Source organism: Thunnus maccoyii, chromosome 14 (assembly GCF_910596095.1).
Source record: "Thunnus maccoyii chromosome 14, fThuMac1.1, whole genome shotgun sequence".
NCBI lineage: Eukaryota > Metazoa > Chordata > Actinopteri > Scombriformes > Scombridae > Thunnus > Thunnus maccoyii.
The window spans coordinates 10274166-10300689 of NC_056546.1; the positions used below are offsets into that span (position 1 = coordinate 10274166).

Below are 26524 nucleotides of genomic sequence, written 5' to 3' on the forward strand. Positions count from 1 at the left end.
ATGCTTTGCATGTTCCTAAACATAAGATAATAAAGTAAAACATGCTTTTAATGAAACAGAATAGAGACATTCAATATAAAAGCTGCCATTGCAACAATTTTAATCTTGATGTCCAAGTATTATCCAGATAATCTAACAGTGATATAGTAAATTTTCTGGAAACACAATTAAAAAAAACATTCTTAGATAAAAAAAAATAAAAAAAATAACCAGATGGGAATGTCTGTTTCCAACTAATCTAGTGAATTGAATACCTGACATGTAAAGGTACCTGACAAATTGATGCAAATGTAAATAATGTAAATCCAATATTGCCACAATGTAGTTCTGGTCACTGACGTGCAACACCGGCCACAAGTGACTAATACAGCCAGAGATATGAAATGCAAAGCAACCTCATTTTAAACAGCATTTTAAAAATCATCTCACTGTGTATAATGTCATATTGGCCAACGTCGCTCTCCAGTTATAGTTAACTATTATTCTTATTTCTTTTGTCCTTGGGAGAACAATTTAGATCAAAAACTGTCCAAAAAGGCGAAAATGAAGTTGAAAAAGAAAGTTATTCTCAACAGACTGACACATATAAGAACTTTATTGTTGACAGGTGATAACAAACCAAGAAAATACTTTGTCTCTCTGTGTTTCTCTCAGTGCTGCGTCCCGTGTACCAGGTTTCAAACTGAGTGATGTCGCTTGCAGTTTGCTCATCATCACACACACCAAGAAAGGCCAGGCAAAAGGTAAGAAATGTACACACACACACACACACACACATATATATATATATATATACTCACTTTATACACACAGAAACTCACTTCTTGTGCTCCTCCACAGAGGCTCTTGAGAGACTGAAGTCTATGCTGCAGGTGGATCATGTGCCCTCACAGCTCGCAGTCACCAGACTGGTTCAGGCCCTGGGTAACCATGGCAATGTGGCGGGCATCCAGGAAGTAGAATCACTGATGAAGGGTCTTGGCACAACCCTCAACCTGTCCAGCATGTTGTTTATCAACAACACGGCCCTGGCACACATCAAGAGGTGAGGCTGCAAAATGTGTATGTGGACATTTTTTTTTGAGTTGAGGAGGAACTTAAAGCCCCTACAGTATGTGTAGAATTTGAACATTTCTGACTTTAATGACTCTGGGATTGTCTCATTTATCTACAAACAACTACTGATGACATCAGAGTAATTTGAACATCCTATAATCACATAGGGACTATGACTTAGGATTTTGGTCATGACCTGCATGTGCAGCTGTTCATATATTTCCCCAAACTGGACAAAAAAAGTTCTTGTCATATGACCTTTATCTCTATTCCTTGCAGACTATTACCAGCCACATATAGTCAAATAGAGAACAGACAGACATGGTGAAAATTGGGCCAAACAGTGAAACAGATCATTGTAGCTGCATGTTGCACGAGCGAAACATTATAATCTCAATTTATGACTCAATTCACCGTCCAGTGTGAAGTCTTTTATACTGTTTTGAAAACTCTCTTGGTGTTACTTTGCAGCACACAGAGATAAACAGTTTAATGGATTACCAGCAGGCAAGAGTGTGATAAGACCAAGGTTGACACACTGTTAAAGTAAAAGCTCACAGAGCGAGTGGGGCGTCAAGTACAAATAGGAAACCTAGGCATAATAGGATTATTCATTCCTTTTAATGTCATGAAAGCACCCATCCTCCACCGCCGCTACGTCTCTTCTCTAACAACACAGAACAAAATATAAAACACATTGTGCATCAAACTTTCATCGGGCTACTTGCCGCATTAGCGCTGTCCCCCAGCTCAGGCGGCACCGTCCCCATGCCAACTCGGAGGGACAGCAGGAAGTGAAGAATAGCAAGAAGGTCTCACGCCCGATTGGCCATAGCAGCGCGGGCCTGTCAGCTTGAACCCTGACCTCGGGGAGCTGTGCTCTGAGCGGCTCTGACACGTGCGTGCCCACTGCGCCTGAGTCAAGCTGACTGGTTAAGAGCCAGGGCGGAAAAGCTAGTAAGCCCAGAAAGCGGAGCGCCACATTTAGAGGGGCCCCCCGCTGAATTATTCAGACGGTCCCAGTCGCAACAATCAGCATAGATATGTCCCCCCCCCCACCTCTGGACGCTCACACATACAGTATACTTACACACAGACGCGCACACACACCATGTATGTTAAATATTCATTAGGACTGGTGACGGTGGGGAGGACGCGGGGCGCAGAGGAGGGAACGTAAAGTGTTACTAGCGAGTCCTGGTTGCCAGATTGAGTTGTTGGAGATTTGTAGTGCTTTGTTTGGTTGTGGCAACCTCAGCAGAAAAACATTTCACAGTACGAGTGTGTATAACTGTCACATCAGTGAAGAATGAGTTCGTCTGCGTTCAGTAGACCGTTTCAATAGGGGGGAAAAAAAATACTTATATCATTCTTACATTAACTCATTTCTCTTGAGACCGAAATCCTCCCAGTGCTGCAGAAGCTTTTGGGAACATTTTCTGTATTGGCAGGACAATCACATAATGTAGGGTAAATCTATTGCACCATTAAAGCTACATTTGTTCCTGCTCCAAGGGGACAAATCACACTTTGAAGGGCTTAAATGGAGTAGAATTATGGCTTGGCTAATTACTAATAGATTGTTTTTCTCCTGTTTTATCTGTTAAATACATTTTACATGTACAGGTGATCGGGTGTAGTTCTAATCTTTTTGTGCGAGTACCATTAATATGATAAATAATCTCACCATCCATCTTTCTCCAGTGGTGACTTGGAGTCAGCAGTAGAGATGTTGGAGACAGTTTACACCAGTCCAGACAGCACAGGTCCCAGTATGTCCTTCGTCTTCAGAAAGGTCTTAGAAGACGACAACGACAAAGCCTTGGACAAGTGTAAGAAACACACACACACACACACACACTCTACATATATACACATGTATAAACACAACATAAAAAATACAAAATATGAGGCCACAAGCAAATTGACTAATTAAAAAAAACATTTATATTAAAACAACAACAGTCAGTGACAAATGTAATGTATTCCCTAAAAAAAAAACATGGAACGGTGGACTAAATGTTGCATGCTGTATTGCAGTGAGTGCTATGGCAGAGCGGCTAGCCAACCACTTTGCCTGCTACAGACCAGCTTCAGACCTTTTCCTCCAGCTGCTGGATATGGACAAAGTCGAGGACGCCAAGTTCATGCTGGCTGTGAGTATGAGTGTGTGTATATGTGTGTGTGTGTGTGTGTGTGTGCCAACCTATAAGTATGAGCCGGGGACATTTACAGTATGTGCAAAGTATTACTGATGTATTTTAAGTGTCCCAAGCCAGTAAGTTCAAATTCTGAATTTTATATTTTTCTTTTTTTTGTCCACTTGGTTTTGGAAATGTGAGTTACAGTTTTGGTTGAGGTCCATAGAGGCTGAGATGAGACACTCTTAATTAATATTAGAAGAAAATTGCATCATTCATGCAAATGGATACAGATACATTACTTGCCGCACTTATTCACTTCTCTTCATCACTATTTAAACATGAAGTGAAGAAATCCACATTTTTCAGGTCAGACACATGTACAGTATTCATTACTCTCAATTTTGTCTTTGTGTAAAAGTGGAGAGGAGACAAGGATGCTATGAAAGAAACAGAGTATTTTACTGGATGAAAAGAATCTTAATTTTTGATGATTAGCAAAACAAATTAGCAAAAGTCAACCTCTTGTCCCCCAAATACAACAATCTGCTATAGTAAGTATATATTCACTGCTGATTCATGATCGTTACAGATTCTGTTGGAAGGGAGGTAAAATCTGCACATATGATAAAAGTTTTATTTTTACTGTGTGAAAACTTTAAATACATTTTAAATCAACTTGAGCATTTTTGTCCCAGTGCACATTTCTCCATTTGAGCATCCTGCATTTGGCTACATCTTAAATAATTTTATCAAAGTAATTAAAATCTGCAACCAAAAAAAAAAAAAAAAGGATCAACAAGGGACTGCTGATGCTGTTGTCAGATCCCGGTGAGTAGCAGAGACGCTCTCCCGCCACAATCGTTGACTTATTTATCCGGCCTCACATTTATGTCTTCTCATTCTGAATAAATGTAGAAAACCCACATTGCACCACTGAGTCTGGTGGTCTTAAGTTGGCCTCTTACTATTTCACTTATTTAACGGAGTTCATACATTACAGCTCAATGACTTTGCATTGAGCCTGGGGATATGAATATGTATCAGCTAAGACGGGTGAGAGACAGAGAGGAAAGACAGAGGAAGACGAGGCAGTGAGAGAAAGACGCATAAGGTACCGGTAAATTGGAATTGTTTCGTCCTCCTCTCTCACAGAAATTATTTCTCTCTCATTTGCTGAGTGATTACCCCTCTCAGTCATTCAGTTGCATGTGTGACTTGAGTGCACACTAATGAACACAGATATGTTACTTACCACTCGCACTTCATCACTATTTAAACACAAATCAAAGGAATCTGTGTTGTTCAAGTCGTAGTATATTTCTTGTCACACAATCATAGCCGCCCTCATTTTCACTCTGACATACATTTGTGGTTTTCGGACATGTTGAATTAAATGATTAAAATCTAATGAATCATTATTTTGATGCAAAAAATGTAGGTTTGTTCCTTTAAAACAGAAGGAAGAGAGGAAGAGATAAGTGTAGGAATTTGGCAGTGGGGACACACCAAACCCAAAATTTTCTATCTTTGTGATGAGGCCTGACTTACTCCTTTTTTACCACTGAGGCCAGTAGCATCAGCTCCTCTGGACCAGCTCCTAGACCAGATCAACAGATCAGGAAACTGGAGGACACAGAGAGAGAGAGAAATATAAAACACTGTAGATACACTCAGACATTAAGGCGACTTGTGTCTGCTCCTCATGTCTCCCCGACATCTTGAGTGATTATCCCTCTCAATCATTAAACAGGGATGTCTGACTAGCATGCATGTTAATGAACAGATACATTACTTACTACTCATCTAACTACTCACTCTTACTTCTCATCTTCATCACTATTTAAACACAAACTATGTATTACATGATGATTCAGGCAATAACATGCCTCTTGCTTGATATGCATCTCGGCCAATTGAAGTTCTCATATTTTTCTCGATAGAAGAGGGAGATGAAATAAGAATTTTTAAAGAAGTGTCATCGTTTTTAATTTCAGAAGAGCAAGTAGAGACTTTTTTTGAATTGATGTCTGTGTACATAGAAGCTTATTAGTCCAACATAACATAAAAGTTGATAATTACTGATTATACCTCTTGCACTTGAGGTCAGCTAATCATTGGGATGATTTAATTTCAGTGTAATCTCATAAGAATTAGTGATGAAGTTGTAATTATGAATACTGAGCAGTAAGGCTGCAACTAACGATTATTTTCATCATCGATTCATCTGTCGATTATTTTCTCGATTAATCAATTAGACTGTATGTCAGAAAATAGTGAAAAATGTTGATCACTGTTTCCCAAAGCCCAAGATGCAACCTTAAAATGTCTTGTTTTATCCCGACCAACAGTCCACACCCCAAAGATATTTAGTTTACTATCATAGAAAACTAAAGAAACTAGAAAATGACTCAAAATGATGAATCAATTATCAAAATAGTTGGCAATTAATTTTCTGTTGATTGACTAATCAATTAAGCGCTGCAGCTCTACTGAGCAGTAGAAGTTTTTTCCAGTATAAATTTTTGAGGCAGTAGTTAAAAGTAGTTGAAAACCCTGAAAATCTAAAGACTTGTAAAATGTGGTTAACAAGAAACCAAAAGTCAAGAAACAAATGCTCATCGTGTTAGAAACTACAAGAACACACAGTATCAGAGCAAAGACTGTTTAAAACTTGTTCTCGCATTTGTCTTTGTAGTCAAAGTGTTTGTAAGTTTAGACTCCACTGATGTGACCCAGGCTAAACTTTTGCGCTCAAATGTGTCCGTCCTCTTGGCCTGCTCTCATCTTCCTGACTCCCCCCTTCGAAGCCGCTCTCCCAAGGTCACTGGAGGGTAGCAGCCCAACTCCTCCATCCCATCATAAGTGAAGCAGGACCGAAAACTCTGAAAAGCTTTTAAGTAGGCGAGCAGACAATAGTGATGACAAGCCTATCAGGAGAGAAGGAGGTGAGGTCAGTGGGGAGCGAGAGAAGAGTGAAGGGGGGGGATGAAGTCAGTCATTAAGAAGTGAACAGTGACGAGGGGAACGCAGCGAGGCGGCTCGTCTACAACTGCTTACGTGCGTGTGTGTGTGTGTGTGTGTGTGTTGGGAGGGGTCATTGAGGAAAAAGGGGGGAAGCATTCCCCGGGTATCCAGAGCTTTTAGGCAGTGTGTGTGAGGAGCAGAGGAGACAGTAGGCCCAGTCGGTTCTGGCGTCACCTTTGGGAGTCATCGGTGAAGCAAGGGAGGGAAAAAAAAAAAAAAAAAACAGAGGAGAGAGGGAGTGAGAGCACGGAGCAGAGTTGAGTGAAGTGGCATAGTGTTGGTCTAATTGCCTGATTGTACTAAAGCCATTCTGCCGCTCAGTGACTCTGAAGAGAAGGCAGCTTGCTCCGTGTGTGTGTGGTGTGTGTGTGTGTATGTCGTCCTGTTAAAAGCCTTGCAGGCCACCAGCTTTTAATTCTGTACGAGGTGGAGAAGGAGTGAAACACGTTAGTTCACGACTGGCTAGTAATGGGACCTCATTGCTGCTCAGCCGAGAACACATTCACTCCCTTACTCAGAGCACAGAAACTTTAATGCATCTCCTGCACACACACACACACACACACACGTGTTAAATACACGCATGAAACACATATATTGTATAAATGCTTGCATGCTTTTAACAGATAAAACCTCCAGCAACAGCAGAGGTTTATCTTCATAAAGAATACGTATTTCTAAATTCATCATATACGTCATATTTGAGTCTACGTTGATAGTATATAACATAATTGTTCTGTTAGATTTAAGTGGGGATATGACAGGAAATGAAGGGAGAGAGAGATGGGGAACATGCAACGAAAGTCCACAGCCAGAATGGATTTTATTATTGCCACAAGGAATCAGAATCTACTATGATTTTACCTGAAAAAGACTTCACGTTAGCCATTTGAGTTGCAATCCTGTCCAAAATGTCTCTGTTTTACCAGGAATCACTGTGAGGAGATTCTTGTCTTAAGCGCCATGTTACCTTCCACTCTTTAGTGTTTCCTCACTGCTGACAACAGTCAGTGCACAATAACAGTAAAAGCATGAATTATAGTTGTTTTTAATTCAACAATGACAAGTGTTTGTAAAAATGTGTAAAAATGTCCTTAGCTATCATGTTTGAAATCAAGGAATAAGATTTACCATTGTTTGTTGTTGTCACCCATGAGCACTGGGAGTTGAGGCAGAACTGCAAATAGATTTAGAAATATTTCAGGTAGAATAATTATGAAAGAAAAAAAAAAAAGGAATACACTCAAGGATATCATCCTGTCATATTTTTACAGTGTATTTCATCTTTCTCTTTCTCCCTCTCTTTCCGGTTGACTATCATCTCTTTTACCTCATATTTTCCAATAACTGGTGAAAGACTTGAAGCTGTACAAGCGACAGTCACACAATGAGCAGCTTGTGCTTAAGCTGTATTTATATCTCGGCTGAGTGTTAGATGTGGCCATCTATGTGACTAAGTGTAGATAATTACACTTTCTGATGTGAAACGTTGCTGTACATTTAAATTCATAAAGAAATGAGCAGTTGTGTGTCTGACACTCTTATTAAATCCATAATTAACCTTTGATCTGAGTGTGGGTGTTTGTGTGGATGTGTTTATATACTGTATGTGTGTGGAAAAACACAGATTGGAGAGTCTTCTTGACTCCAAAAAAAAAGAGGGGGAGGAAATAATACACTACCCCCCCAAACTACCAATATTATCTCTCACATGTTTCTTATGTCGCTGTCTTGTCCCTTGTTTCTTCCCGTAGCGCTGTAACGCCGTGGCTGAACAGAAGGAGGTGCTCGTCTCCTACATGGCTCGAAAGGCTCAGGTTCCTGGACAGGTAAACTCACATATTACTGTTTTTTAGAGCGTGTCTTTATTTTTTAACAGCTTGAGTCTTATTTTCATACTGAGTTTAATATTATCATAACTGATAAAAAGGATAGCCAAAGTTGTAACAAACCAGAATGATCCTTTAAAGTACAACTGAAATTAAATTGCCTGTTTTTTGTCAACTACAGAAAACATATCTGCTCTGTAAATCGTTCTTCTTTGAGTAAAAATCAGAAACCAAAAGGGAGAAATATATATTGAAATTCTTCGGTTTCCCTAGTTTTGCATTCAGTTGATTAAATACTGCTCTGCTATCCGTCAATGTAGCTGGAGTCCTTATTTGAATAAAGAAAATCAAAACTTGAATAAAGCGATAACATGGCATCCGATCATAGTGCAGAGCAGACGGTCACACTTTGCCTGATTGCATCCTGCTACACAACACAAGACACAACCACAGACTCTGAACAACAACCCACATTAGCTTTTCTGCTAAAGTCTCCTTCTGGTTTAATTTCCAAACATGAACACACGTCTTGTCCTTCACCTTAGCTTGTTGAATGAGCCACCAAACAAACAGTCACACTGCTAATTAGCTGCAGCACGTTAAACAGCATATAAACAAACCTGCAGCAACAAAAAAACTGTCTTCTCATGTCGTATTTGCATGTTAGTGACAAAAACCGCAAACACTTATTGTTCTTGTATATAAATTAATGTTTGTATGCACAGGTGGGCAAAATTAAGGCCCTGCTGAGCCTGATTCCAGACTTCACTGAGAAGGAGGTGCTGTACCCGTATCTGATGAAATGTCACGGTAAGACACACACACACACACACACACACACACTTACACAAGGCCTGGTTGGGTCTTGTGGAGCAGCTAGCGTTGCAGCGGGCGGCTCGCTGGCCTGTGGCTAAGTCAACATTAGAGGACGCATTAACAATGCATCAGGTCAAGGAGTGTGTACGTGTGTGCAGACGTTCAGGGGTTAGAAGAACACATGTCATCTAATGAGTTAGCTGTCCTGGCTAGCCTAGCGTGCTAATCGCGACACGGCCCACCACTCAGCTTTTCCTTTTTTTTTTTTCCTTTCTTACAGTTTTTCCTCTTCGCTCCGACACTTCTCGCCCTCTCCACCTTTTTACTTCTGTCTTACTCTTCTCGTCCTCAAATTGTTTCTTTATTCCTCCTCCTCCTTGCTTTTACCTGCATCCTCTCTTCTCCTCATGTCCTCCCTTCACTTCACCTTCTCACCCCTCCCGTCTCCCCTCTATACCTTGTCACACCAAAGATGACGGACATGACTATTTAATTAGCATTTGCTAGCTGGTCGGTCAAAGCAGTCATAGGGGACACAATTAGCGGTGCTCTGCTTGCCTCTGCTCTCTGCCCTGTCTCTGTTCTCTTCCTTTTTTTTTCTTTTTGAGGGCTTTTGTTTTTTGGGGGGTTTTTTGACAGCAGTGACCTTGTTTCATTTGTTAATTTCTGAAATTTAACCTTTTTTTTAACCAGTAAGTCTCATATATTATCTTTTTGCAAGAGAGACCTGAGGAAAATGGCAGTGTAGGGTCTCTTTGATCCACACAGGCACACACTGATGCAGTTTCATTTTTACAGATGATGCCTCTCACACACAAGTTTTTCGTTTCTCATAACAAAATCAACAGCATAAGGCCAGAAGTATGACACCTCTCTAGCTGTTACATTTACCATGTTAGTTTGCGGTGGCTAAAACTAATAGTCTACCTGAAGAGGGGGATGATATACCAAAAGTTACTGATTTCAGCTCTATAATTTTGTAATTATCATATTAATTATATTTGAAATGTTTTCAGGCTCCCTTTTTAACATCTGGCCAGGGACAACTGGTGAAAATCAGCTGTTTAGACTAACTCTGGCTAATTTACAGTTCTTTTACCCTGTTGATTAATGAGTATTGTCCCTGTCAATTAAATAAAATAAAATAGATAAGTACAAAAGATCATTTTGCTGTCCATGTGCTTTATCTTCATAAAATTGTTTCTAATAATAATTATTATAATTCCACAAGAGAAGTTTTATTATCAAAGAAGTCAAACTCAAAGGGAGGTTTTACAATTTCTTTTACAGCCTCCAGTGAACCTTTTTCTCCTCTGTTCATCATGACTCCACAACTGGAGGAAAACAAAGTAGTCTACACAAGTTTTTGCTTTTTTCACATGTGCAACCAGCAACATTTAAGAAGTAATCTGTTGTCATGGCTAAATAATAGGTAAATACAAAGATTGGGCAGTCTGCATGTGCATTGAAAACTTCCTTTCTTTGTGCCAGTGACTTGATGACAGACCACAGTGGAAAATAACATGATTATCCCACCACCAATAAATATGATGCATACTGTTTTTGTCTCTTACACACACTGTCAGTTTCTTTTCTAAATGTGTACATTGAAATAAGAATTTAACATGTTGAGGTCTCATTTGCTGACTGTCTCTCTCTCTCGCTCGCTCTCTTCTGCCAGCTCTGGATAAGGACTTAGCGTCAGCCAAGGTTCTGTATGAGCAGATGCAGAAGGAGGGGACAGTAGACGAGCTGTCACTCAAACGGCTGGCTGTGCTGTACCGCGATGCAGGAGAGATGTTGCCCTTCACCGAGCCCCCTGTGAGTCACACGCACACACACACACGCACAGTCCAGGATTAAAGGATGTTAGCCCCGGAATATTTAAATGTACTATTTTTGGGAAATTTAAGGTTTCCAACCACTTCTAAATTAAACTCACACCCACACAGACTTCACCCCTGTAGTGAATAACAGTAAATGGTCATTCAAAACTTAGACAAGCAAGTTGATGTCAGTTTAACTCCCCACACAGAGAAAATTTGCATGACATAACTTTGTAAATGTCACTCAGTAACTACCCTTGATGTGCCCTTAAGTGGCTAGCAGTAGAAAACTGACCACATTGAGCAACTTCTCTGTGTTATTATGTGTGTAACTGTGAGAGCAGATCTGGGAGTTGATGAGGGACAATAAAGGATGAGTTCTTAGTTAGTCCGCAATGGATAAATAACAGTTTTCAAGCAGGCTTTTTTGAGTGCTGAAAGATTCAACACTCACCATTTCGCACTGCTTATGGTGCAGACACACAGACTCCGGTGAGGACGCGTCTGGACGCACCGGACCACTGAACCTTCCGGCTGGTGGTGACATGGTGGGAGGTGTACTGCGAGTCGGGTGGTGCTTGGTTTTGGCTCGTCCGTTTTGAACATGACGGCTGGGTCACAAACACTCTCGTATTACAGCTAAAACACTAAAATATGTTTCTGAAAACATTTGAGGTGTAAAATAGGCAATGCAGTAACAGAATCTTGATTCATATTTGATCAGCGCTGTCCAGTTTGACAGTTTGATCTGAGTTTCGTGAGCCGGTTGTGTTGCGCTGGATGGACTCATTTGCATACAGTTGAGGTCGAGTTGTGATTTATGCAAATTCAGATATGGCAACTGGTCCGTCAACTCACCGTGCCGTATCCATCATGCACCACGCGGCTGGATCTACTGCTCTCCGTTTAAAAAAAAAAAAAAAAAGAATAAGATCGGTCAACTTGACATTGCTCAACAGATCCAGTGTGTCTGCACCATTACAGCACTACAGTATAGTGGATACTATCACTACTGATGCGTCCAGCATTGAGAAATGTCACGATATTGCAAATGTATTGAGTGCAATGATCTGTGTTCCACTGACATGAATTACATCAGACACAACTCACTATAACAAACTTAAATAACTCTTTTCATAACTTTTCTTATAATAATCCAATAAAATAATGTCATGATCATGTTATTATATAATTTCACTGAAAGCTAATACATTTAAAAAACTGAATAAAGCACTTTTCACACACACACACACACACACACACACACACACCTATCCATATTGATACAACCATGCAGACGTGAACAGATATGTGTACAAATACAAACACACATTCACCACAGTGTCTAACCAGCGCTGGCAGTCGTCCGGCTGGTGTCCTAATATGTGCCACAGTGTGTGTGCTATGGTCTGTGTGTGCCATAGTAATGCGAAGGAGCAGTCTGCCCACTCAGGGTAGTTCAATACACACTGGCCTGCAGCTAGCCTCCTGTGTTTGTTACTGTGTGTGTGTGTGTGTGTGTGTGTGTGTGTGTGTGTGTGTCAGAAATTGTGCCCCACAGTCACAAATATTGTGTAAGCGAGATGGTGTCACTGCAATAGCCTCTCTCTTTTTCTGGCTCCTAGTATTTTTGAGCATTTCAGCAAGTTGCACATTTTGTAAGTTGATGTAGCATCTATTTTCGGACGAGGACCCACACACACACACACACACACACACACACACACACACACACACACACACACACACACACACACACACACACACACACACGACCCTCTCAGCCCCAGCACTTTGATGTGTTGTCCCCTCGAGGCAGGTGTAGAAGGAAGCCCACCTCTTACCTTCCCATCACTCACCAGCAGTACAAAGATAGACGGAGAAAGAGGGATGAAGGTAGAGAAACTGCTGCATTATTCACTGAATGTCAGGATAGTTAAGTAATTGCCAGGTTTTATAAGCAAAGGAAAGGCAGAGGGAGAGATGAATGTCAAAATGGCCGCAGTACACAAAAAGGTTATACAGTTCTCCTCTTAGTCTTTACAGAGGTTGCTGCTCAAGTGCTTAAAGAAATTTAAAGAAGAAGAAATAAAGTAAAAAAATTACAGAAAAGTATTTTCCCTGAGCAATTTGTCCCTCTAGAAAAAGATGATTTTAAGACTATTTTGCAAGTTTCTGAACAGTATTAAAGATTCAAGATTCAAAAAACTTTATTGTCTATAACATAATGATAGGAATTTGTCTTAGTTTAGGGGCTCACAAACAACTTGAAAACATACACCCATGAAAGATATAAATTATAACACAAACAGTTCCATAAGTAAATAAGAGCAGGTCTGCAAACAGTTGATGATGTGTAGAAGCGCTAGTGTGTTGTTTCAGATAACTAGCAGGATGTGCACCATTTTCAAAAAAAAAACAAAAAAAAAAAAACAACACAGTACACTAGAGCTGATATCACACTTGCATGACAGAAGTTAATGCTGCCAGTTAGCAGGCGAGCTAACCGCTAAATGGTAGCATTTACCTACAGTCCAGCCCGATTTTTATGCCTCCGCGCCAGTGACAGCCGTGGCCGGAGGGATTATGTTTTTGGGTTGTCAAATTTGGCAGAAAACATCCACTTGGACTCAAAGATGAACTGATTAGATTTTGGTGGTCAAAAGTCAAGGTCACAGTGACCTCACAAAACACATTTTTGGCCATAACTCAAGAATTCATACGTTAATTATGACAAAGTTTCACACAAATGTGTAATAGGATAAAATGATGAAGTGATGACATTTTATATCCAAAAGGTCAACTTCACTGTGGCATCATAACGTTCTGCAAAAACACTTTTCTGGCCGTTATTCAACACCATAACTCAGGAACAGAAGGGGAGATGTGACCATATTTCACATTTGGTCGGACACTGAATGGGTGACACTAATCTTGGGTTCCCACCTTGAAACTGTGACGATTGTATAAATCTTCTGTCCCGCCGGGCAGCATCCATATCTGAAGCTTTGTCTACTGTCATGGCTACAACTTTGTGTTCGATCAGCTTTATTGGCCAAGCATGTGAACACATACAATGAAAATACACTTAATATCTTTTATTAAATATTATATATTATTATCGTCTTCACTACAAATATTATATGAGTCTGGACAGACATGGGCATAAACTGCAACTTGACTGGTTGATGAAGGCGTAGAACCACGAGGCAGTATTTCTAGTTTTCTATATAATATAATAAAATATAACAAATTGTGCCAAGATGGAGGCAGAAATCTTAAAATGTGCACAAATTAAACCAAAGCTGCAGTATCTGCATGGCTAGATAGCATTAGGTGTAGTCCCTCCTTCTAAACTGAACACAGCTATTTATCAGCATTAACTGCTACATTAATAAACAAGCGTACATTGTCAGGAGCCGGCGTAATCTGCAGAAAAGCTCTCACCTTCTCCCCCCTCCCCTCCTCCAAAAAACACCCACCACAACACTTTGTCTGGATCAAAACACTGATTAATTTGCCAGAAACAGAAGCAGAGAGCGAAAAGTGTGTGTATGGGGAGTGTACTACAAATCCCTTATTTGTGTATTAATGGGGATTTAAAGATGAAACGAGACAACCTGGTTGGAGAGTGGAGACTATTTAGACAGACCCAGGAGGGCTTACTTTTGGAAAGAGGCGAGATGGAAACACACACACACACACACACAAACCTCTTACAGCCTCACTATGAGGCAGGTGAGCATTTATGCGCAGCTCGTCGTGAATATGTTTGATGCTAATTCGACTCTCTTTGTTTCTCTTTCCAGGAGTCATTCAAGTTTTATGCAGACAAGCTGAAAGAGAGAGCTGCCAAAGCCCAGACGACAGCAGAGGAATAAAGATTCATCCTCCCCTCCTCTTACCTCCATCCAAATCCCTCTGTCTTCTTCCTTTGACGGTTTCTTTTTTTTTTATACAAGTCGTTTGAGCCCAGCTATTGTTGTATTGTGTTATAACTGTTGGATGTTACTCTGTCCACTGCGTTATTGATAATGTTGATGAAGATGATGATGATGTGGAGAATGTACAGAAGTATTTATGCTAATAAATGATGTTAGGAATCTGGTTTTTGTGCCTGAGTCTTTGTGTGTTTCAAACGGTGTTTAATCAGTCGTACAGTAGAGTTTTTCTCAGGGCAGCAGGGAAATCACAGGTGGAACTAAAAGCATTAATGATGGCTCAGTTCCAGTCAGGTGTCCCAGTGAGCCAATATACACAATACCACAGCCGTGACACGCCTAATTAAAATCCGGTCCTCGTTAATTTATTAACTACACCTGTGTTTTTCCTGCTAAGACACTACGCTAATGTAGTGTCCCTATTTCTTACTACATTCTAACTGTATACAGTATATACTGTTGGGCTGCAACTAACTGTTATTTTCAATTATTGATTAATCTGCAAATTATTTTCTTCATTAATTTTTTCGTGCATAAAATGTCAGAAATAATGAAAAACTATGACATCTTCAAACGTCTTGTTTTGTCAGATCAACAGTCTAAAATCCAAAAGATATTCAGTATATGAATATCACATCATTAATTATCATGTATTACACATACAAGCTTTAAATCATCACATTTAAGAAGCTGCAACCAGGATTTTTTCCTTAAGAAATTACTAAAATGATTATTTGATTTAAAAAAATAGTTGCCAATTAATTTCCTGTCGATTAATCAATTTATTGATTGATGTATTTTTGTTCATAGTCAACTGTTGTTGCAGTCAGTAAACAAGAAGTCAACATACATCAAACTGCAGCTTTAGAATATTGCTTCAAATTAAAGGTACGGCAGAAAAATGTTTTTTTCCAAAACTTAGTTTTTTTTCTGTTCTGTTTCAATAAAAAATAAATAAATAATACATTTTATTTATAAAGTGCTTTTCAAGATACTCGGATACTTTACAATGACTCCCATTACATCCCCAATTGTTTTTTTTTCCAGCTGTGTGCAACTGCTGAATTTACTTTGTGCATTGCATTGTGGGAGAATAGTGTACATCAACAGTACGTATCGAGCGTTTTTTCATATGTATACTTCCTTTTGTCACTTTTCCAGTCTTCACACACTACATACTTGAACCTGAAATTAATACGTAGTATGGATTTGTGACACAGCTAATAGTTCGGTGACAAAGGTCCATACCAGGTGGAAGTGCCGTCCATTTTCTCAACAAAATATGTTTTATACCCTCTTAAACTATGGAATTATATGTTTAATTTAAAACTGGAAAAAACATCCTTAACCTCCATTTTCACCATCAAATGTTTCCACACTGATAAGATGCAAAAGAATATTGTCATCAGTTTGATTTTGCATAATATTTAATCACAAATTGAATCTTAAAACTGTCCTGAGCAGTCTTAAGCTTAACTCTAACCCAACCTCTTCTCTCTTCTGTCCCCTGACCTGCATCTGTAGCCTCCCTCTCTTGGCTTTGAACCCTTTTTTGCTCCAGGGTTTAAAGTTCTCAGGCATTGTGATTTCAGGCACAGAACAGTTTTAAATTCATTTAATACTCAATTCAAAACATTGTACACATTTCCCCCTGGACAACTTTTCAGGCTCACAGATCTTTTCTTGCTTTAATCCCTGTTGCTCTCCAATATCGGCCCCTGATGTTCCTGTTTCATGTAACAAGCTGTTCTTGACCCCGTCAGAGGCCGGCCTCAGATAATACACACCGGTTGTTTCCCAAGAAGATTGTGTACTGGTTGACGTCAGAGGGTCAGCCCAGACAGCGGAGCTCATTTGGGAAACAAATTAGGACGCAGGAGAAGTAACATGGTTACAGGGAATTTGTGTTATGAACTTATGAACCAGTGCTCATCTTGGCAAGTTTGTACAAACCCCATCATTGTTTGCCTTTTGTAACGCTGTGAGAAAGTGATTAAGTAATACGTTTTTTAATAAAGTGACTTTTTTTAAATAAACATGAGGGGATATTTTTCCCTTGAACATTTTTAGATTATCTTCATAGTGTTATATGTACTTGGATTAATTCCCTTGTGGTTTCACACAAAGAACCATTTAAAGGATTTTGTAGTGCTGAAATAACAACCAGTGTGAAGGAAAGTGAAGAATGATGGAAAATGAAACTGTATTGCAATGAGAGACGATGAAACTGGCAGAAAGTATGGAGACAAAAATAAACATACTAAAGAGGAGGAATTTGATTTAATACTTTACTAATTTGGACTTAAACCGTGTAGGTAATATATTTATCAGGCTTTTGCACCAGTGCAAAAACACACAGCTTACATAATCTTCAATCTATGAGGACACAACAAGTACAAGCTCTTTTTTTTTCTGAGTGTGACTTACTAAATCTCTACTAGGCTTTTTTTCAGTGCTCCCTATACTGGCACACACATTGTTAAGCTTAATAACCTTACATATACAAAAAAGATAAAGCTGTAGAAAAAAAGAAGATTGAAAATGGAACAAGCAAAAGCTCCAGATGGATATCTGCCAAAGTGGCGCTCTAATCATTTGCCAAGATGAAGAAGAGAGGGAGAGAAAAGAAAAAAAAAAAATCATAATTTTAACTTTGGTTTTACTGCAGAGCTCTGCTGCCATCCAGCAGCAGACATCGTTACTGCAAGAAGTGCTTCTACTGTTTCACACTCACTCTCAACTTTCTTTTTCCTCAAAATTTACTAAACACTCCCTATTTAAACTGTTAACGCTGGGTACACGTTGAGGTCGTTTTCATCACTCAACAATGAGAGGAACTGATGCACTTTTAGGAATTATGTGTGACATTTTTCACACCTTGAGGTGCCAGGGTGGTTATGACGTGTGTTTCTACCATTTAAAAGAGTGCAAGAGAGTTTCTGATGTTGACATTTTTGTAAAGATTCTAAAAATACAATACAAATATATCATTTTCCTCTCCTAAATTAAGAGTTTTTCACTCTGAAATGAGAACAGCTAACACTAAAACAAACAACAGGAAGCGTGGCTCAGTGTCGAACCAGTCGAACTAGAACCCAAATTACTTTTTTACCGCTTCCTATAGTAAACTGTGCACAACTGAATTTGTGTGTGACTTCAGATGACATTTGGTCTGATTGTAGAAATTGGTCCAGATTTGTTCACCAGTCTTGACTGGACTTCTGTTTGATAAATTTTAGGGCCACGTAATAGAGCGCCATAAAGCACAGACAGACTGCCAGCAGCACCAGGTAGCACGAGTACAGAGGGTACTGGTTCATGTTCATGGCCTCCACCACCTGAGAGACAAACAGAGAGAGGATGAGAAAGATGTTGGTTTGTGAACATTACTTTGGTTTCCTTTAAAATAAAAGGATAATTTTACCTTATTTTACCTTAGATGCACAACTGTTTCATTAATGTCTGTGTATGATTCTGTGTCTGTTTTTAACTCACGTGTAATCCATCAACATTTATGGTGAGGTTTCCAATGGTGACGGGGTACTTGTTGCCTCTGAACTGCACCTGCAGCATTCCCTCAAAACCCCAACGCATGAAGGAGGCGTGAGAGAACCACGAGGCCACTGGAAAGTTAAAAATACACACAAGTATTGACATCACACACTGAACAGCAAACTGTTCTCTTTCCTCCTCCTTATTCCTCCGGCTCCTAGCAAATCTCATCCCTCAGCATAATTAACCAGATCTTTGTGTGCATCTGTTTCCTCACCAAGCCACATATTCTCCAGGTTGATGACAAAACCTCCAGTCAAATAAAAGACAGTGAACAAAGCGTTGCCCATGAATGCTGAGGTCTGCAGGGTGGGCAGAGCAGCAGCTACAAACAGAGCCATGGCTCGGCTGCAGTAAACCATCAGCCACACCAGCAGGAAGTTGAGCAGGAAACGGTCCGGAGCCTCGTTGAGCCCGGCCAGCCAATAGATAGGCAGACCGTAAACCAAGGTGAACACACAGTGCTCTGGTAACTCCCCCAGGATCTAAATGTAGAGAAAGCATATATTTAAATATACATAAATGCAGAAGAAACACACCTGGCTGGTGAATTTGCATGCAGACACACACACAGTGTCTCATATTTCCCCTGTGCTTTCCAGTACCACATTACAGTACTGTACATCACTGTTAGTCCAGCATGGAGCAAGACTGACCCCTACTGGAGATCCTGTTTTTATCACTGTGGTTTACCTTGGCGAAGAAGTAAGAGGTGACAGAGTACATGCCGTCCTCCAGCTCGTGGTAGAGCATGGCTCTCTCTGTGTGACCTGCAGAGAACATTAAATTATTCTGACGACACTTGGTGCACAGTATCACGAGTCATGGAGGCTCTCCAGCAACATAAATATAATATATATGTATTATGATAGAAACCCTAACCCCCATTTTATAGACATTTTCTGTGTTCTTTGGGCCTCAGTGTGTTATGCAGGCAGTGTTACAGTATTCAACTCTATGACTCATAAGTTCACTTGGCATCAGTTCTATACCTTTTCTTGTCATGTGACCTTGACCTGACTTGAACTTGATTCATAATGGCTTTTGGATAGACATAATCTTACTATCTCTGCAGTTAATCAAATACCTTGTTAGAGTCCAAGAACTCTGTGTCCAACTCACAAATCTGTCTGATAACTTGTTGATAACTTAAATAACTTTCCCAAACTCTTCTGAAGACACTAAAGTCTGAACTTGAATGTAAACTTCATTAACTACATGACTGATTGACTTTGACAATAGGGAAATACTTTCTAATAAACAAGGGAGAGCAAAAGTCTCCTCTCTTCTCCTCTCATCCTCCTAAACTGCTGCCATTACTCACATTTAGCTATGACGTCCAGCACCACAGCAAACGGGGTGAGAGCTCCGATCATGTAGAGGAGAGCCACGGTGTCCTGAATGGAGAGACGTTCCTCTCCTGCCCCGTAGTAGAGACAACCGACCAGCAGTGACATGAGGAGGGCCTCGAAGCCGTGGACCAATAAGGTGACCAGGTCTCTGTAGTCATTATACATATGACGCCTGAGGGAGAGGAAAGGAGGGGAGGTCAGTGTATATGTGTGTGTCCCTCTTGAGTCTTGTGCTACGTCTTTGTTAAGGATCTGTGTGTGTTGCTCTTACCTGATGAGGATGGTAAATTGGTGTAGTCTGCCAGGCAATCTGTTTCTCTGCTTGGAGATAGTGATGACTTCTTCTCCTGCTACCTCGCTGGGCTGCTGAGAGCTGCAGGGGATGCAGGCAGAAAAAACAATGGGTTAGTACACTGGAACAAGTTTCCCATAAATCATAAACATTGATAATGAATCTCTAGAAATTAATCATCTAAAATTCTTAAATGTCCTGAGTTTTGTGTCTGCATGAGTAATGGGGAGAAGGTACCTCTCTAGAAACATCCAATAAGAGTATTGGCTCTTTCTGACCCAAAAATGCCCATTTATGATAATGGAGAGTAATTTTTTGGAAATATTTTGACAATATTTTACTTTAAAAACATGTGCATTTCATGTCTTGTTTTGTCCAACTAACAGTGCATAACCCAGATAAAATACTCAGTGTATTATCATGTATGACAAAGGAAATCATCAAATCTCAATCATATTTAATGCAAATGTTTGGCATTTTTGCTTAAAAAATGACTAAAAATGATTATTCCATTTACAAAAATAGTTGCCATTTTCTGATGATGGACTAATCTAATTGTTAAGTTAAGGAGAGAAGAGTATAAGAGAGGAGAAATAAATCAGAATTTGTAAGATAAGATCGATTAGAAACAAGAGAAAAGTTGGGAAAAATATGTGTACATGCAGAGAAAAGAAACCAAACTTACACACAAACCTACCTGCCAGTTTGTGTTGGTGCTGTGCTGCTCCCAGCTGGTTTCCACATGTGATCGTCTGTGTCTCTGACCTTTTCGTTGAAGAGCTCAGCCAGAACTCTGGCCCGCTCCAAACACTCGGCCTCTTGCTCCGGACTGCGCCGGTCTATACTGATCAGATCAACTGGACACACACACACACATATAAAATGGGTTACATTTAACATGATGGGTGATGGGTGAGTTACAGTATTTTTCACTAATAGGACAGATAAAGCAGATAAAGACTGCAGTGTCCGAAATATTTTGCTGTCCTAGGAAACATTGAGCACTGCTGGTACATTTCTTGGTCCTAAATTTCCTCTAAGTGAAAATGAGAGCATTGGTGATAACTTTCAGCAATTTTTGGGTCTAGTAAGATGATGTTTTTTGGCAGTTTTCTACACACACACTAACCATAGAAGTCAGAGGGGTTGCAGTATCGTGGGCAGGGGTATCCCAGTGCAGTGAAGTAAGGCACAATGTCACGAGCAGGGCCGCAGTAAACAGCTGAACCTGATGAGAGCAGGACGACGAGGTCAAACAGCTGGAAGATATCTGATCGAGGCTGGTGGACCGACAGCAAGACCAGGCGGTTTCCCCGGGCCAGGCGGGACAGTGTGATCACCAGGTTGTGGGCTGTGAAGCTGTCCAAACCTGACGTGGGCTCGTCCAGAATCAAAATACCTGAAATATAAAAGAAGAACAGTTCAATAATCCACACGGACAGGTATAATAGTGTGCATAGATTTTAATAAGAGCTGGAAAATCTGTACAGGTTTCATCTTATAAGGACAGGTTCACTAAACTTTGAAAAGTTCACTAAATAAACAACTGCTCTATGAGGAAGGTACCATTCAGTTTTTAAATGTTTTGTATGTTACATCTTAAAGAGTTTTGGTGAACTATGAGGTGTTATCAGCAGGATTGTTACAGTAGGTCTTATGAGAATGCTGTTCATAGATTTCAGTTCAGCATTCAGCACCATCATCCCTCGGCAACTGATAAGGAAACTGGACCTGCTGGGCCTGAACACCTCACTCTGCAACCGGATACTAGACTTTCTCACTGAGAGACCACAGTCAGTAAGGATTGGCAATAACGCATCGAGCATCACTACACTGAGCACGGGGACCCCCAAAGTCCCCTGCTCCTCACCCTGCTGACCCATGACTGTGCACCAAATTACAGTTCCAACCATTTCCATTTTGACGAATCAAACAGCAGAAATGAGGTGAACCAACCTGTCATGTGGTGCAAAGGAAACAAGAGAAAGATTGGAGATTGTTATTGACTTCCACAGAGCCCACACCCAACACCCCCGTTGACTGCTGTGGAGCCGGTGAGCAGCACCAGATTTCTGGGTGTGTACATCACTAAGGACTTCTCCTGGACTAATAACATTGCATCACTGGCCAAGGAAGCCCAGCAGAGAGCGGCACCCATCATGTACTCCTTCTACCGAGGCATCATTGAGAACATCCTGACCAGCTGCATCACTGTGTGGTTTGGGAGCTGCACTGCCTCCAACCGCAAGACCCTGCAGCGCATAGTGAACACGGCTGGGAAGATCACCAGTGCCTGATGTGACGTTTACCATGTTTTTGCTAATTAGCACTAGATGCAAAGTAAACCTGAGATTGATGAGAGTGTTATCAGTTTTGCAGGTATTTGCTCATAAACCAAAGTACTGCATCAAACAAACTTATGACTTGATGATGGCACTATATGAAAAGTCAGGGGATCACCAAAGTAAGTACAATTACTCCTGAGGGGAACATGAATGTGTGTGACAAATATCATGACAATCCATCTAATAGTTGTTCAGATATTTCACTCAAAACCACAAACTCATGGTTTTGTTAGAGGAAAAGTCAGAGGAACACCAGTAAGATTCATCATCATCATCTGCATGTGAATCTGCCTGATAAATGCGAATATGGTCTTGAATTTGTGAGTGAGTTACGGCTCTATGAGATGCTTCACAAGGTTGAAACTTCAAGATGAAACTTAAGGAGAAAATCAAGAGTTTAAGAGGTTATCTCTCTCCTCTTTTTTTTCTTTTTCCTCTCACCAGGGTTCCAGAGAAGCTGGACAGCTATACTGACTCTCCTCCTCTCCCCTCCAGAAACACCCCTCACATAGTCGTTTCCCACCCTGGTGTGTGCACACTGTCGCAGCCGCAGCTCTGCAATGACATCATCCACCTGAGACAGAAAACAGCAGAGACATGGTTTGTAATGGGCGACTTGTAAGATCTGTCTTTCACAACACACAGAATAACCATTTATCATTTAGTAATCAGCGTTTTATATTTGAAAAGACAGACACTGCTGTCACATATGTTCCAGCTGTATATAGAGTATAAGCAGAACATGAGAAATTCAAGGTATGTGTTGAGTGTTTGTATTACAAGGTGGATGAATAAGATCCCCTCCAAACATGAAGGGGAACGTTTGGTTATTGTACACAGCATGAGCTATAATACCGCCGTGCTGTGCACATACTGAGCCTGTTTGGAAATAGTTTGAGTCCTGTTTATGTATTGAGCTTGATCTTACCCTCTGGTCCCGCTGAGCCTGCGTGAAGTGGGTGGGGAGCCTCAGTTTGGCTACAAAGACGAGAGTCTCGCGGACGGTGAGGTGAGGAAGGAGGCGGTCGTCTTGGCGAACATGAGCGATGTTCTTCTTCACCAGCTGGGGTGTGTTGGGCTTCCCGTTGATCAGAACCTGGCCAGATGTCATTGACCCGCCTTCATCCCGACACGTTATTATGTCCAGCAAAGATGTTTTACCGCAGCCTAAGTGAGGACGATACACAAAGCAAAGTTTAAAAACTTGTCACAACCAACAAAACTCACTGTACAAGTCAAAGTTTCAGGCGGTATGTATTGCATATATGCTAATTTATTGGTTTTTCTCCACCAGTGAACATGATTTTCTATGATTTTTCTATTAGCCTCCAAAAGTAGCAACGTTTTTTATCCTTTCTTTCTAATTCTGTTTGAAATTTGGGGCTTGACTGACATGAGGGCCTTCGCCAGGCTTGATGGCTGAAATGACATCATCCAAAGAGGCCATTGCATTTATTACCTTGTTTAGAAAACTTAAATTCTTAAAAGCCCAGTGTGTGTTTGTGTGTGTTACCTGAGCTGCCGATGACAGCCAGCATCTGCCCGCTGCGTACTCTGAGGCTGAGCTTGTTGATGGCTGTCTGCTTGTTTCCTTTTATCTCCCATGGCAACTTGAACTCTGACAACCTCTCATACCAGGGGATCTGAGCTGCTGTGTCCACCTGTGAACACAAACACACATTTACACAGTGAGCGCATATAGTATGCACATGTACAGTACAGACATGCACATATACACACGCAGAGGTTAAAACAGTTATGAGCTAAAGATAACTGCATATGAGTGAGCAGAGCAGCCGTCCTTCAGTTACCTCATAGTGCAGGTTGTTGACCTCCAGCTCGTTGCGCCCTCCACTGTAGGTGAAGTAGAGACTGCTGTCTTCTTCAGATGAGAACAATTCTGTGTCTTGACGCTGTTGAGGAGAGGCAGACAGGTCAATTGGTTTCATAGAGGCAAGGACACACTCATTTGCATTTTTTATTTGAATCCATATCAGTTCTTAAGGACAAACTGCAATAAAAACCTGGAAAGTTTGCACCTTTAAGAGAGCAGAATTGTGGATATACAAGAGCTAAAGGAAATCTGAAAAGGGATCACTTAGTACAATCAGACACCTTATAAAAAACTGGGAATGAGAAACTTTTTACTGTATAAAATCTAAAACTGCAATCTTATCAACTGGCATGTGAAGAAATATCAGAATAATCATTGATCTCTGAGATTGTTTTTATCTTGTATACTCAAAGTGAAAATCAAAGAACACTGTCTGCATTTCGAAAATTTGAACTCTATCAGCTAGTTTATTGGACAGTTTTATTGAGTCATTTATATAATGATCACTGTGTGAAAGCATGAGCATCAGTGTGTGTATTTTCAGGCATGCGCGTGCTTGTGTGTTTGTACGTGCAAATAGTTGCCTGAGACCTTTTGTGGGTCCAGAGTCCACTTTAAAATTACCTTGATGCTACCATTGCGTAATCCTTACATCTACCCAATAAAAGAAATCAAAATGGAGCACATGCTCAAACCAGATCCACAGTAGATACTGTACACTATACTGCAGGTAATGTATACATTGTAGATGTCATGTACTATAAGATGGTTGATATTCATTCAACCTTTATTTAGACTCGGAAATATAGTATATATGCAAAACACAACAACACATCCTCGGCACCAAGAAACACATAAAAGATATTTAGATAAAAATGTTGACAAATAAAAAAAAGTAAAAATAATTTAAAAAAACAAATTAGTAAAAATACATATTAACATATTAAAAACTCTAGGATAAATAAAGCAATTAAAATTTACAGCAAATGAATCAGTTAAAAAATAAGAGCAGTTGAAAGTGAAATATGATGAAATTAAAAATTTAAATTGCCCTGGAGGATAAAAACAAGGTAAGTTTTAGATTGCTCTGCATGTTGTTCCACGTTACAGGTGTACGGTTTGAAAAAACTGGATTTTCTAAGCTCAGTAAAAACAGCCGGCACCTACAACGTAATCAAATCATTTGAGCATGTTCGATAAGGGCCTGCATTAAAAAACAACAAAGAAATAATATAAGGAGGTAAAAAAAACAGTAAGGGTCTTATTAATAAATAAAATCCAGTGTCTAACATGCCTTACAGAGAGAGAGAGGGCCACCCAACCTTAACATACAGCTCACAATTATTATTGCAATATGTAATATAATTACCACCGGTAATAAATCTTAGCGCAGAGTGATAAACAGTGTCCAAGGGCTTCAGAGTCACAGCTGAAGCATGCATGTATAAAATGTCACCATGATCGAATACTGATAGACAAGTTGCCTCAATAAGCGTCCTTCTACAATGCATTGGAAAACACCTTTTGTTCCAATAAAAGAAGCCTATTTTTTCCTTAATTTGCTCGCCTGATATGGGTTCTAGTGACATAAATATCACGTTTACAGATCGTTTTGATCAGTTAGAGATTAATCTACAGAGTATCTGTGAAAATGTAACCAGTAAACAGTATTTGCAAAAGGTGGTTTCTTTAAAAAGAGAAAGAGGGAAACCAGGTGTCTTCAAGCTATTAATCCATGTATGGTCAAACTTAAATACTCAGAATACTGTTCCTCTTAAATGATCCAACTTTGTGTACAATATAATTTAGTTAAAGCGAGTTTACGGTCACAATTACAAATTACAAAGGTCAACAACTTATTGCAGCAATGAACAGAGGGGATAGATGATGAAGTTCTAGTTAATGCCTGCACAATCATTCTGCAGAATAAAAATGTAAAAGTAAAGTAAGATAGAAAAAATGTTAAAGGACATTAATTCTTAATTGCATTGACGGTCAAAGAACAATGAACGATTATTTGTCAAGTAAATCCAAATAAATAGAAAATACTAACTTTCATGTATTAATATATCAAATATTTTAACTGATAAAAAGTGTTTTGTTGTGTGACTTTATTTTAATCTACGTCATATGAAGTCATATTTATTTGGGCTAAATATTAAGGGAAATAAGAAAATATTGTTTACCCCCATTAAAATCAATCATACAGTTCAGATAATAAAATCTGTGGACATCCAGCAGTTATAAAGAGCAGTTCAGTGGGTGGTGGGGGTGGGGATAAAAGGAACTGACATAAAGCTTAGACGTGGATTTGATTTCACCAAAACATATCAGTGTATCAGCGCAGGAATTTAAACCCAATGCCTTTCAAGAGAGCGTTCCAATATCTGCATGATCCCATATAACACACTGACCTGTGAGGAGCCGTTTGTGTGATTGAGGCCATTGTCTTTGTCTGTGTCCATGATGTTGCAAGTGGCTGGTTGACGTCTGTAGGGTCAAGAGGTCAATGT

The 26524-nt window shown here is 39.9% G+C and overlaps 2 protein-coding genes across 2 annotated transcripts in view; one reads left to right on the forward strand and one right to left on the reverse strand.

The window, feature by feature from the left end:
• lrpprc (leucine-rich pentatricopeptide repeat containing) overlaps window positions 1-14802 on the forward strand; it is a 64034-nt gene extending 49232 nt beyond the window's left edge. Inside the window, exons 31-38 of the mRNA XM_042433887.1 lie at window positions 655-743; window positions 841-1045; window positions 2761-2888; window positions 3097-3212; window positions 7979-8053; window positions 8779-8863; window positions 10551-10690; window positions 14505-14802. Of these exons, the coding sequence (XP_042289821.1) occupies window positions 655-743; window positions 841-1045; window positions 2761-2888; window positions 3097-3212; window positions 7979-8053; window positions 8779-8863; window positions 10551-10690; window positions 14505-14576 (910 nt within the window). The 3' untranslated portion in view covers window positions 14577-14802. The remainder of the gene's footprint in view (window positions 1-654; window positions 744-840; window positions 1046-2760; window positions 2889-3096; window positions 3213-7978; window positions 8054-8778; window positions 8864-10550; window positions 10691-14504) is intronic.
• Window positions 14803-16897: 2095 nt separating this feature from the next.
• Window positions 16898-26505, reverse strand: abcg8 (ATP-binding cassette, sub-family G (WHITE), member 8). The gene is made up of 13 exons (XM_042433215.1): window positions 26426-26505; window positions 23989-24090; window positions 23691-23838; window positions 23106-23344; window positions 22619-22751; window positions 20962-21231; window positions 20530-20689; window positions 19812-19913; window positions 19513-19712; window positions 18882-18958; window positions 18406-18673; window positions 18132-18259; window positions 16898-17974 (listed from the first exon to the last, which is right to left on the reverse strand). Exons 1-13 carry the CDS (start codon window positions 26474-26476, stop codon window positions 17837-17839), a joined length of 2016 nt encoding a protein of 671 aa, XP_042289149.1. The 5' UTR covers window positions 26477-26505; the 3' UTR covers window positions 16898-17836.
• Between the last annotated feature and the right edge of the window lie 19 nt (window positions 26506-26524).

Bases quoted from the DNA above. Each gene is read 5' to 3' on its own strand.
- abcg8 (XM_042433215.1), bottom strand. From the start codon at position 26,476: ATGGACACAGACAAAGACAATGGCCTCAATCACACAAACGGCTCCTCA. The intron at 23,839-23,988 runs GTAACTGAAGGA...TTGTGTTCACAG, and splicing joins TCAACAACCTGCACTATGAG to GTGGACACAGCAGCTCAGAT. The intron at 18,260-18,405 runs GTGAGGAAACAG...TTAACTTTCCAG, and splicing joins CCTGGAGAATATGTGGCTTG to TGGCCTCGTGGTTCTCTCAC.